This window comes from Bubalus bubalis, chromosome 3 (assembly GCF_019923935.1).
Source record: "Bubalus bubalis isolate 160015118507 breed Murrah chromosome 3, NDDB_SH_1, whole genome shotgun sequence".
Classification (NCBI taxonomy): Eukaryota; Metazoa; Chordata; class Mammalia; order Artiodactyla; family Bovidae; genus Bubalus; species Bubalus bubalis.
In genome coordinates this window covers 107,338,100-107,351,592 of record NC_059159.1, presented here as the reverse complement: position 1 = coordinate 107,351,592, position 13,493 = coordinate 107,338,100, and the positions used below count along the sequence as shown (strand labels likewise).

At 38.1% G+C, this 13,493-nt stretch overlaps 1 protein-coding gene across 8 annotated transcripts in view; it reads right to left on the bottom strand.

Annotated features, from left to right (window-relative positions):
- Window positions 1-13,493, bottom strand: part of PIP5K1B (phosphatidylinositol-4-phosphate 5-kinase type 1 beta) — a 338,893-nt gene that overhangs the window by 218,549 nt on the left and 106,851 nt on the right. For all 8 annotated transcript variants that reach the window (XM_044939944.2, XM_044939943.2, XM_044939940.2 and 5 more), the window contains exons 2-3: window positions 6,242-6,326; window positions 2,449-2,517 (exon numbers count right to left, since the gene is read on the bottom strand). In XM_044939944.2, the coding sequence (XP_044795879.1) occupies window positions 2,449-2,517 (69 nt within the window). In that variant the 5' untranslated portion in view covers window positions 6,242-6,326. The remainder of the gene's footprint in view (window positions 1-2,448; window positions 2,518-6,241; window positions 6,327-13,493) is intronic.

The window sequence follows — 13,493 nt, the reverse complement described above, 5'->3', positions numbered from 1 at the left end:
CCTGCATCTTCTCTTATTTATCAGAATCATCTGCAGTCCTACAATGTGATTTTCAGTTTTTACAACCTTCCCAATATGCTGAGCCAACTTTCTTGTTAGAGACATTCATTATAAAATCATACCTATAATATTATTGAAAACCTACTTTACTACTTCTTGGACTAGACACATTTAGCAGACTCCAAGATCACTTGGTCACATTCCTTCTATCCCTTGCGCATCACTAGAGAGCGCCTGTAAAGCAGAACAGAGTCAAGAGTCACAGTGCATCTTGCTGCTGAGAAAACTGCCTGAAAGTGATCTGAAGCAATGTCAAGCTGGCAGTTTGACCATCTCTGTGTTGGTCTCACATTCGACCGAATTTACAAAGAGTCTTGGGTATATCAGGTAGGATTTCATTTTCTACCTGTGCTTAAAAATAAATAATAATGTATTGCTGTCTCTGTTCAGATTTACAAATTTTATAAGCTACAACATGACACGTGAGAGCTTTTGAGTATTTACCCTACACTCTTCCCCATACGCATCACCACTTTGGGTGGCAGCCACTCTGTTTATACTTCTAGGTTTGGCTGAGTAGGAAAGTCAGAAGAAAAGACATGCCAGGAAAAAGCATATATTATTCCACACGAAAATGAAACAGGAAATATATCATGTTAGTTCCATGACCTGAGTCTGTGGGTAGATCATATGGCTCATGTACTTTATGACAGAACTTCCTGCTAGCTATCCATTACAGAGCAAAATGCAAAAGGAAATGTTAAGGTATAATAAACCTATGATACACAAACCATCTACTCCCAAGAGAGAAGGAGAGCAAGGTCTTTTAAAAGGTAAAATGTATAGTCAATTTAAAATCAGGAACAGTGGTGCTTGGGGACATATATTACCCAGTAATGCTTCTGAACATCAGCTTGGTTGCCAGGAACCAAGAACTTATTGAAGTCAAAGAGTAGTCAGGCAAGGGATGTTGGGAAGTGTGGAAAGAGATTTTTGTGAAATGGGCTGAAGACATGTAATCTGAGAGGCTTAGTAAGGGGTGCGATGAAATTTCATGTTAAAAATCCTTTTTAAGGGTGGAAAATGTTTAAAATTTTGTTGGTAAGTAGCAAGTCAATTAAAAGATTCTTATGGTAGACACAGAACATTTCACACACATAGGGCCTTCTTCTTAGGAAGGGTTTTCAAGTAACTCCCTTCTGTCGATATTCTATCACAGTAACTGTGGTGGGCAGAAAAATGTCCCCCACCGCCACCCCGAGAGGTCCACACCCAAATTCTTGGGATCTGTGAATACGCTACATTACATGACAACAAGGAGTAAGGGTGGCGAGGAAATTAAGGTTCCTAATCAGATGAGTTTAAAATAAAGGGAGTATTCTGGATTATCCAGGGGGGCTCAATATAATCACAGGCATCCTTTACAGCAGCGGTTCCGAATCTTTTTGGTACCAGGTACTGGCTTTGTGCAAGCAATTTTTTTCAAAGAACTGGGTGGTGAGGGGGTGATTTCAGGATAACTCAAGCAAAGCAGCTGCCTTGGTGGCTTAGTCGGTAAAAGAATCCACTTGCAATGCAAGAGACTGCCTGCAATATAGGAATCCCAGGTTTGATCCTTAGGTCAGGAAGTTCCCCTGGAGAGGGACATGGCAACCCACGCCAGTATTCTTGCCTGGAAAATCCCTTGGACAGAAGAGCCTGGCAGGCTACAGTTCATAGGGTCACAAAGAGTCGGAAGGCATGACTGAGTGAGCAAACTACTATCAAGAGCGTTACATTTATCGTGCACCTCATTTCTATTATTATTACATCAGTTCTACCTCATATCATCAGGCGTTAGATCCCGCAAGTTAGGGACTTATGATTTAAAGTATCAGAACTGGAACTTTCCTGGCAGTCCAGAGGTTAAGACTTACCTTCTAATGCAGGGGGTGCAGGTTCAATCCATGCTCAGAGAGCTAGGATCCCATATGACTCTGCAGCTCCCCCAAAAGCAAAACATAAAACAGAAGCAATATTGTAACAAATTCAATGAAGACTTTTAAAAAGTGTCAGAATGATAGGGCCTGATAAAGACTCAGTTGGCATTTCCTTGCTGCAAAGGAAATCATGACTCGGAGAACACAGGCAACCTCAAGAAGCTGGAAACAACAAGAAAACAAATTCTTCCCTGGAGCCTCCAGAAAGGAAGGCAGTCCTGTGGACACCTGGCTCTCGACCCAGTGATTCCTATGTCAGACTGGTGACCTACAGAACTGTAAGATAATACATTCATGTTGTTTAAGCCGCTAATTTTCTGGTCATTTGTTACAGAAACAGGAAGCTAAGGCAGTAACTTCCATACAAATGCTTTGGAGGAAGCAAAGGCTTATGGCAATATTAGCATTCTAAGCAATAAAACAGTTCCTCTTTCTGAGCTGAAAAAGAGAAAACACCACACTCATTCACCTTTTTATAGGTTTTCTCTTCGTTTTGTTTCCCAGGTGCCGTGTCTCCATTCTCAGCAGCAGACGACATCTGTAAGAAAGAAGTGGACCTATTTGAATTCAGAAGTTCTACACTGAAATACAATAGGCTAATAATATTGTTACCTACAGAATCTGTTTCGGTTAATTACATTTTTGTTGTTATGGCTGTGGTCTCTAAAAAAGGAAGAAATTTCTTAAAATACTAAGAAAAAAAATTCTGTGTTCCCCAATCTTTCCAAAATAACGCTTTACTTATAAACCATTTTGGTAGCATACTTTACTCCATATGCTCTAAGAAAGGTGCCATGGAAGTCCAAGCCCAGATTATAAGTTTCTTTCTACAAACTCTTAAACCCTTTTCTTCTGGTTATATATGTCTCCTGTAAAAATATCTGGAAAGTACCAAAAAATATGAATCACAACAAAACAATTACTCAGTTCTACTGCCCTTGGGCAACTCTACTACTCACATTTTGGTATATTTGTTTCCACCTTTTTTTCATGTACTTTCAAATGAAAAATATTATGATACCATCTTAATCGAGCATTTCTCACTGAACATTTATGTAATGAGCATTTTCCCATTTGAATATAAAAACCTCATTGTAAGAATAATTTTTACTAGTTGCAAGAGACATCACTGTATGAACATAAATGTGTGTTAATACTTTAGTTAACAACGCCAATATTGAAGAACAGTTGATGTGGTTCAGGGGTTTTGTTTCTACAAATAATGTAATAGCAATGATTTTGTGCTTCTACCTTTGTCCAACTTCAATGTTTTATTGAACTAGTTTCCTAGAATTACTAGGTCATTTAAAAAATTGAAAGCTCTTACCACATACTGCTAAATTTCTTTCCTAGAAGAATACACCCATTCACACTATCAGCAGTAAGTGGGAGCTGGTTTCATTACATGCTTAGCAACGACTATGATCATTTTAACTATCTTTGCTAATTTGACAGGTAAAAGAAAGTACCTCCTGATTTTAATTTGCCTCTTTGAAAATTGTTAGTGAAGGTTAACATTGTTTATATGTCTTTTTTTTTAAGCTCTCTGTATTTCTTCTTTCAGCTTTTCTATTATTTTGTTCACTGATCTTTTGGTGTTTAGTGTCTTAGGTATTGATTTTTTACCTATTATGGTCAGTAATATTAGTGATTTCCTTATTGGTTTTTAATGTATTAAGGTTATTAAGCTGTTTACAGCATATTATTAGTATCTTCCATGCTCCTTTCTTTTAATTTGGTTTATAATTATGACATGGAGAAGTTTAATATTTTTATACTTAAAACTATTGACCATCTTTGTGATTTATTCCAATGATTTTATATAAAAACTTTTTCATTGCGAGGTATCAGATATTTAAACATGTGTTCCTCTCATCTTTTAATAATAAGATTTTTGTATATTCTAATTCATCTGACTTCTTAAAGTCAGTTACTTATGTGGTAAATAAGGGTAAGGACATAATCAGGGAGCCGTGATATTTAAGGGCCATGTCTTAAATTGTAATGAAGAGCATTCTATACACCATGGAGGAGAAACTTCTGACTTTCTCATAAGCCTTTGAAGCACATTTTAAATCCTGGGCTTTTAATAAACACTGTGGGTGAAGCCTAAGAACCTGCCAGCCATTTCTCTATACTGAAACAAAATGACTGCCATGAGTTTGATGTGACTAAAAACCATCCAAGAAAATGGAAGAATGGGCCATGGCAAGCCAATTTCACCAGACCTATGACTGCCTACCAATCCAAGCATTCTCTTAAATAAACTTTCAGTTCCATTTAATCTGTCCATATTAGAATATAAAGTTTTCAAGGACAGATGTTTCATACACTACTGCTTCCCACTCTCTATGTACTTAATTTATTAAACGAATAATTGACTTTTCTAGTCTCTTCATGATATTTTGGTGAGATGTGAAAAATATATTAGTAGAATTAGAATTGGAGAAGGCAATAGCACCCCACTCCAGTACTCTTGCCTGGAAAATCCCATCGATGGAGGAGCCTGGTAGGCTGCAGTCCATGGGGTTGCTAAGAGTCAGACACAACTGAGCGACTTCACTTTCACTTTTCACTTTCATGCATTGGAGAAGGAAATGGCAACCCACTCCAGTGTTCTTGCCTGGAGAATCCCAGGGACGGGGGAGCCTGATGGGCTGCCATCTGTGGGGTCGCACAGAGTCGGACATGACTGAAGCGACTTAGCAGCAGAATTAGAATATCTAATATGTTTTATAATATCAGGCTCAGGGTAAAAACCAAACCCAATCCTGTACCATCCCTCTTGAAAGCTCAAATTACATAATCACTTTAAGAATATACAGGGAGTAAACACTTTCATGCATTGGAGAAGGAAATGGCAACCCACTCCAGCATTCTTGCCTGGAGAATCCTAGGCTAGGGACGGGGGAGCCTGGTGGCTGACATCTATAGGGTCACACAGAGTCGGACACGACTGAAGTGACTTAGCATAGCATAGCATAGCAATCAAATATTTGATCCCAATTTCTATATTAGGGTATGTTAGTGTAATTTAGTACATACTACTACTAATAAGTAAGAGTAGGATTTTCTTTAATCTTCAACTGTTTAATAGAGCCCACAGAATGAAGATCTCCATAAAGAATGCCATTTCAGTAATTTCACCTTATCTAAGCCTTTGCAGCTATTAAAACTGAAAAACTTCAAGAGCATAGTTGAAGGGGCTTGAAAATACAACCTTAATGAGGGGTTGACAAATGGCATGAATAAAGGACAGATGATTAGATGGTTTTTATTATTTTGTAAACAATTCCCTTTAGGCAGCACAACAGAGATAATAATGTTAAAGGGAGGCCATGAGATATCACCTGGGTTCAAAGGTTTTTTTTTTCCCCCCTGTAGGATGATGTTTAACAAAGTCCACATGGACCTATTCACTGGGATATCCATGTAGGAGAGGCAAAGGAGATGCTTGTGGATGCCCTGGTTAACTGTAAATGGCTATTAAAATTGTCACAGTGATAATTACTGGGGCTTCCCAGGTGTCTCAGTGGTAAAAGAATCCACCTGCCAAGACTCAGGAGAAGTGGGTTTGATCCCTAGGTTGGGAAGATCCCCTAGAGGAGGGCATGGCAACCCATTTCAAATCATTTCAGTATTCTTGCCTGGAGAATCCCATGGACAGAGGAGCCTGGCAGGCTAAGAGGGTTGCAAAGAGTCAGACACAACTGAAGCGACTTAGAATGCATGTGATAATAACTGTTTGTTCCTAGACTTGCAACGTTCTGCACTAGTTAAGGTACATCATATATAATAACTATGGAAGCCAAGATAAGTATGGATTAAAAATAGTTTTTAAAAACATTATAATCATATATATTTTTACATATGTGTACAAGGAAGGAGGAAAGACATTCACAGAAGTACTGGTAAGTATCTACAGACGATGAGATTGTGAATGCTTTGTGTTTTCATGTTAATTTTTTGCTATATTCTCCAAGCATTCTGCAGTAAGCACTGCTATATTTAAAAGTAATGAAAACATTAACACTTGTCAGATATTTAACACACAGTAATTAAAAGCAGAGACCACATCTCCTGGGTTCTGACCCTTTCAGCATAACAACATCCACAAAATTTCCTCTTCCTATTTGCTTATTTTCTGTTTTTAATCTGATAATGTCAACGTTAAAGGCCATGAACTAGATACATGATTTATAGTATTTGTAAACATAATGAATCCACTGGAAATAATTAAAATATAGACTGTACTTCCTTACCTTCGTAAATGAAATGGCCAGTCATCTGTAGCTGGTTGTGCTGAGTGGCCTATTCATTGTTGAGACTGTTCCCCTTCCCAGGTTTCTGTTAAAATAGAAATCACTGGTCATTATTTATTCATACCTCTCTTTCATCTCCCAGAAAGGATAAGAGGTGGCCACAGGGTTATATATATATTTATATATATATACACACACACACACACACACACACTGTAGTCAGCTAAGGGGCCTCCCTGGTGACTCAGACGGTAAAGAAGCCTCCTGCAATGCGGGAGACCTGGGTTTGAACCCTGGGTTGGTAAGATCCCAGGAAAAGTGAAAGGCTACCCATTCCAGTATTCCTGCCTGGAGAATTCCATGGACAGAAGAGCCTGGCAGGCTACATGGGATCCCAAAGAGTCGGACATGACTGAGCAACTTTTCACTCACTCACTCAAAATTAAAACAAATGAAGTGATGTGTGTATAAATAAAGGGAAGATAAAGGTGAGGAACAAGGTGGTGCCAGCAGTATGGGCTGTACAAAGAATGTGCACTACGTAATCCTGTATAGTCATTGAATACCCTAGTCAGTCTCCAGCAGACTCTGAGATTCCTAGTGGTCATAGCAGAGGAAGACATAATCAGTTACATAAATGCCCAATGCTCATAAGATAAAAACAAGTCAGTTGCTCAAATGAACCACACTGGGGATTAAGGCTGGAGTGAACATTTCTCCTGTGGGTCTACATAAAAGAGACCCCACATGATGTGTGGATAATTTTTCACTATTATCCCTGTTATAAGTCATGTGATTTTCATGAGGGTTGTTTCAATAACACAACTTCAAAGGATAGTTCAACAAACCTCTTCTCTTGCTATGTTTTTATACAAAAGAGATACTTGCTCATGGTAACCAATTTTAAAAATAGAGTTTCAAATAAAAATGGGCTTCCCTGGTGGCTCAGATGGTGAAGCATCCACCTGCCATGCAGGAGACCTGAGTTCAATCCCTGGGTCAAGAGGATCCCCTGGAGAAGGCAATGGCAACTCACTCCAGGACAGAGGAGCCTGGTAGGCTACAGTCCATGGGGTCACAAAGAGTCGGACAGGACTGAACACCTCACACACAGAAAGTAAAAGTAAATAAGATTCCACCAGTTTCTCTCCAATGAGTTAATCAATGGGAACAGTTTGTTGACTATCCTCCCAAAATCTTCCCTGTCCTATACACACACATACACACACTTATTTCAGCCATTTACTTTTATTGGCATTTTAAATATATTTCTTCAAGTCTATATTACATATTTATCTCATTTACAAATAACTGCATTGTTTCCACAAAATGGATGTACCATCATTGAAGCAAACACTTCCTTCTGGGAAAACATTCAGACTGTTTCCAGGATGGGCTATTGTAGCCAAAGAAGGAATAAACAGACTTACACAAACACCTTTAATGTTCTAGTGCTTTTATTTCTGTGGGAAAGAATTCTGGCAATCAATCCCAACTTGAAGTGCATTAAGTATTTGAAGGGTCTTTGTTACATTCCTTTGTATAAAAAGGGTGAAGCAAATCAGTTCCATGATGCATGAGTATCTGCTTATTGACATACTAATCAGCACTGGATGTTTGCCATGTTTAAAATGTTTGCCAATTTGATGGGCGGAGAATGACACCTCAGTCATTTTAATTCATGTTCTCTCACCACTAATGGGCTTCCAGGTGGTGCTAGTGGTAAGAAATCTGCCTGCCAGTGCAGGAGACATAAGAGACATGGGTTCGATCCCTGGCTTGGGAAGATCCCCTGGAGGAGGGGATGGCAACTTACTCCAGTATTCATGCCTGGAGAATCCCATGGACAGAGGAGTCTGGTGGGCTGCAGTCCATAGGGTTGCAAAGAGTCAGACATGACTAAGGTGATTTAGCACACACACCACTAACGAGGCCTATTCTCTTCACAGGTTTACTGATGATTTCCATTTTCAGTTCACATCCTTTGCTTATCTTTATACCGTGCTTTTATACTTTTCTTTTATAATCTGTAAGATCTCCTGGTACATTAAACATTAACTCTGTCTCATGAGCTGCAGGTGTTGTTCATCTTTTGGTTCTGTTTATGGTGTCTTGTAAGGTAGACATTTTAAATATTTACATAGTCAAATCTATTCATTTTCCTATATGGACTATGGATTTACTGTCTTACTTGAGAGAGGTTTCCAAGTCTGGTGTTATACTACATGTATTCTCCTATATTTTCATCAAACATCTTTATAGTTCATTTTTAACATTTGATCCTCACTTCAAATGGAATCTAACTAACCTCATCTTCTTCCAGATGGGTAGCTAATTTGCCCAGCATCCTTTACTTTATAACCTATCTTCTCACTGGAAAGACATGCCTCCTTTAGCAAATATTAAGTTTTCCTATATACTTTAATATATTTCTGGACTCTCTGAGTCAAAGGCTTTTTGACATTTCTAAGCTAACATGTTGTCTTAAATGCAGTAATAAGACAGCATGCTTGTGATATCTGCTGCTACAAGTTCCCATACTATTTTTCTTCCAAGTTTATATTTTTATATGGACTTTAAAATCACATTGACCTGAAAACATGCCCACGCCATTCACCCCCTATCAACTTGGCATTCTGACCAGAGTTATATTAAATTTATATACTAATTTTGGAAGCATTAATATTTTAGGGATTTTTAAGTTTTCTTATTCAAAAACATGGTCCAGTTCTGTCTCCAAATGTTATTTTATATCTTTTACTACATCCATATTTTTGTATTTGTCTTACATCTTACTAAATTCATCCCCAGATATTTTAGCTTGTCACACTTTTAAATAGGGTGACAATTTAAATTTTTCTATTTGTATTTCTAACCAGTTATTAATTCACAGAAAGAGAATTATTGGGTTTCATCTATTATCTTTCACCTAGTCATTTTACCAAATCCTCTTACAGAATTTTAAAAGATTTTAAGTAGAGTCTCATAAAAAAAACAAGATTTTTAAGTAGAGTCTCAATTTCATCACATGCAGTATTTATACATCTTATTTCTATTTCTTTTCTTATTGCATTCACTGTACTTCTTTAAGAAAACACTGAATAACAGTGGTTAACAGCAGTAGTGCTTGATATTTAGAATATAACCCTACAGTAGTCACTGTCCTCCATAATGTTTTTGTTTGCATGGTAGCATGGTAGCTTCTTTCTGCTATATTCCCCTTTACTTTACTTTTTATTAGGAATGTCTAATGAATTACTTCAAGTGCATGTTCAACATCAGTTGATATAAGCGTTATCTTTTATTCTGCTATGACATATAAAACATTGAGAAATTTCACAATGAAAAATTATATATTTCTAGAAAACCTCTAACTTGGATTTGATTTTCTACTATTTTAAAAAGGATATTTTTATAATGGAAATTGAATGGTTTTTCTTCCATCTTTTTCAGGTTTTGTTAATAAAAAATGAATACTTTCATAAAATTGAAAGGCTTTCTATGTGCACTCAGTTTTTTGGATTATTCATTTCTTGAAATTTATAACCTTTCTTTGAATCAAATTTCTATAATTTATATTCTGTTGGAAAAATAATCAATTTCCTTTAGATTGTAAAATTTATTGTCATATAGTTAAACATAATATTGTTATTGAATTCTTTTAATGTCTTCTTATTTATTCCTGATAGAGTGTATGTGTGTGCATGTATTTAAAAATATAGATGTATTATATATTGTATATATATGTCATGAATATGTACTTTTTAGTCAGACTTCTCTTTTCTATTGTTTGTTTTTTGTGGCCACTTCCATTAATTTTAACTTTTACTATTAATAATATCTTCTTCAGGCTTTTTAAGAATTTCTTAGATACACTGCTTAGTTCATTTTCACTCTTTTAAAAAATCGTATTAAAGTCACTTAGGCTGAAAGTATTCTTGAATATAAGAATGTGGTCCACTGGAGAAGGGAATGGCAAACCACTTCAGTATTCTTGTCTTGAGAACCCCATGAACAGTATGAAAGGGCAAAATGATAGGATACTGAAAGAGGAACTCCCCAGGTCGGTAGATGCCCAATATGCTACTGGAGATCAGTGAAGAAATAACTCCAGAAAGAATGAAGGGATGGAGCCAAAGCAAAAACAGTACCCAGTTGTGGATGTGACCGGTGCTAGAAGCAAGGTCCGATGTTGTAAAGAGCAATATTGCATAGGAACCTGGAATGTCAGGTCCATGAATCAAGGCAAATTAGAAGTGGTCAAACATGAGATGGCACGAGTGAATGCCGACATTCTAGGAATCAGTGAACTAAAATGGACTGGAATGGGTGAATTTAACTCAGATGACCATTATATCTACTACTGCAGGCAGGAATCCCTCAGAAGAAATGGAGTAGCCATCATGGTCAACAAGAGAGTCCGAAATGCAGTACTTGGATGCAATCTCAAAAACGACAGAATGATCTCTGTTCGTTTCCAAGGCAAACCATTCAATATCACAGTAATCCAAGTCTATGCCCCAACCAGTAACGCTGAAGAAGATGAAGTTGAACAGTTCTATGAGGACCTACAAGACCTTTTAGAAATAACATCCCCAAAAGATGTCCTCTTCATTATAGGGGACTGGAATGCAAAAGTAGGAAGTCAAGAAACACCTGGAGTAACAGGCAAATTTGGCCTTGGAATATGGAATGAACCAGGGCAAAGACTAATAGAGTTTTGCCAAGAAAATGCACTGGGCATAGCAAACACCCTCTTCCAAACAAGACAAGAGAAGACTCTACACATGGACATCACCAGATGGTCAACACCGAAATCAGATTGATTATCTTCTTTGCAGCCAAAGATGGAGAAGCTCTATACAGTCAGCAAAAACAAGACCAGGAGCTAACTGTGGCTCAGACCATGAACTCCTTATTGCCAAATTCAGACTGAAATTGAAGAAAGTAGGGAAAACCACTAGACCATTCAGGTATGACCTAAATCAAATCCCTTATGATTATACAGTGGAAGTGAGAAATAGATTTAAGGGACTAGATCTGATAGAGTGCCTGATGAACTATGGAATGAGGTTCATGACATTGTACAGGAGACAGGGATCAAGACCATCCCCATGGAAAAGAAATGCAAAAAAGCAAAATGGCTGTCTGGGGAGGCCTTACAAATAGCTGTGAAAAGAAGAGAAGTGAAAAGCAAAGGAGAAAAGGAAAGATATAAACATCTGAATGCAGAGTTCCAAAGAATAGCAAGAAGAGATAAGAAAGCCTTCCTCAGCGATCAATGCAAAGAAATAGAGGAAAACAACAGAATGGGAAAGACTAGAGATCTCTTCAAGAAAATTAGAGATACCAAGGGAACATGTCATGCAAAGATGGGCTCGATAAAGGACAGAAATGGTATGGACCTAACAGAAGCAGAAGATATTAAGAAGAGGTGGCAAGAATACACAGAAGAACTGTACAAAAAAGATCTTCACGACCCAGATAATCACAATGGTGTGATCACTCACCTAGAGCCAGACATCCTGGAATGTGAAGTCAAGTGGGCCTTAGAAAGCATCACTACAAACAAAGCTAGTGGAGGGGATGGAATTCCAGTTGAGCTATTTCAAATCCTGAAAGATGATGCTGTGAAAGTGCTGCACTCAATATGCCAGCAAATTTGGAAAACTCAGCAGTGGCCACAGGACTGGAAAAGGTCAGTTTTCATTCCAATCCCAAAGAAAGGCAATGCCAAAGAATTCAAACTACTGCACAATTGCACTCATCTCACATGCCAGTAAAGTAATGCTCAAAATTCTCCAAACCAGGCTTCAGCAATACATGAACTGTGAACTTCCTGATGTTCAAGCTGGTTTTAGAAAAGGCAGAGGAACCAGAGATCAAATTGCCTGGATTCCAACATCTGCTGGATCATGGAAAAAGCAAGAGAGTTCCAGAAAAACATCATTTCTGCTTTACTGACTACGCGAAAGCCTTTGACTGTGTGGATCACAATAAACTGTGGGAAATTCTGAAAGAGATGGGAATACCAAACCACCTGACCTGCCTCTTGAGAAATCTGTATGCTGGTCAGGAAGCAACAGTTAGAACTGGACGTGGAACAACAGACTGGTTCCAAATAGGAAAAGGAGTACGTCAAGGCTGTATATTATCACCCTGCCTATTTAACTTATATGCAGAGTACATCATGAGAAACGCTGGATTGGAAGAAACACAAGCTGGAATCAAGATTGCCGGGAGAAATATCAATAACCTCAGATATGCAGATGACACCACCCTTATGGCAGAAAGTGAAGAGGACTTAAAAAGCCTCTTGATGAAAGTGAAAGAGGAGAGTGAAAAAGTTGGCTTAAAGCTCAATATTCAGAAAACAAAGATCATGGCATCCGGTCCCATCACTTCATGGGAAATAGATGGGGAAACAGTGGAAACAGTGTCAGACTTTATTTTTCTGGGCTCCAAAATCACTGCAGATGGTGACTGCAGCCATGAAATTAAAAGACGCTTACTCTTGGAAGGAAAGTTATGACCAACCTAGATAGCATATTCAAAAGCAGAGACATTACTTTGCCAACAAAGGTCTGCCTAGTCAAGGCTATGGTTTTCCAGTGGTCATGTATGGATGTGAGAGTTGGATTGTGAAGAAGGCTGAATGCCGAAGAATTGATGCTTATGAACTGTGATGGAGAAGACTCTTGAGAGTCCCTTGGACTGCAAGGAGATCCAACCAGTCCATTCTGAAGGCGATCAGCCCTGGGATTTCTTTGGAAGGAATGATGCTAAAGCTGAAACTCCAGTACTTTGGCCACCTCATGCGAAGAGTTGACTCATTGGAAAATACTCTGATGCTGGGAGGGATTGGGGGCCGGATGAGAAGGGGACGACAGAGGATGAGATGGCTGGATGGCATCACTGACTCGATGGACATGAGTTTGAGTGAACTCCGGGCGTTGGTGGTGGACAGGGAGGCCTGGCGTGCTGCGATTCATGGGGTCGCAAAGAGTCGGACACGACTGAGCGACTGAACTGAACATAAATTTTGATGAAGTCTTCTGTTTAGTTTATTTCCAAATAAATTTGCCATTTTTAATTTGATTTTGATTTAATTTGATTGATTTTCAACTTGATCTAGGAATCATCTGTAAGAGGGTTCCTTAGTGCTAAGCATTTATATTTTCATTATTAATACTATTATTTCTTTCATTGCCACATTCTTGCTTACTGCACTGGGATCAAAATATGGAATGAA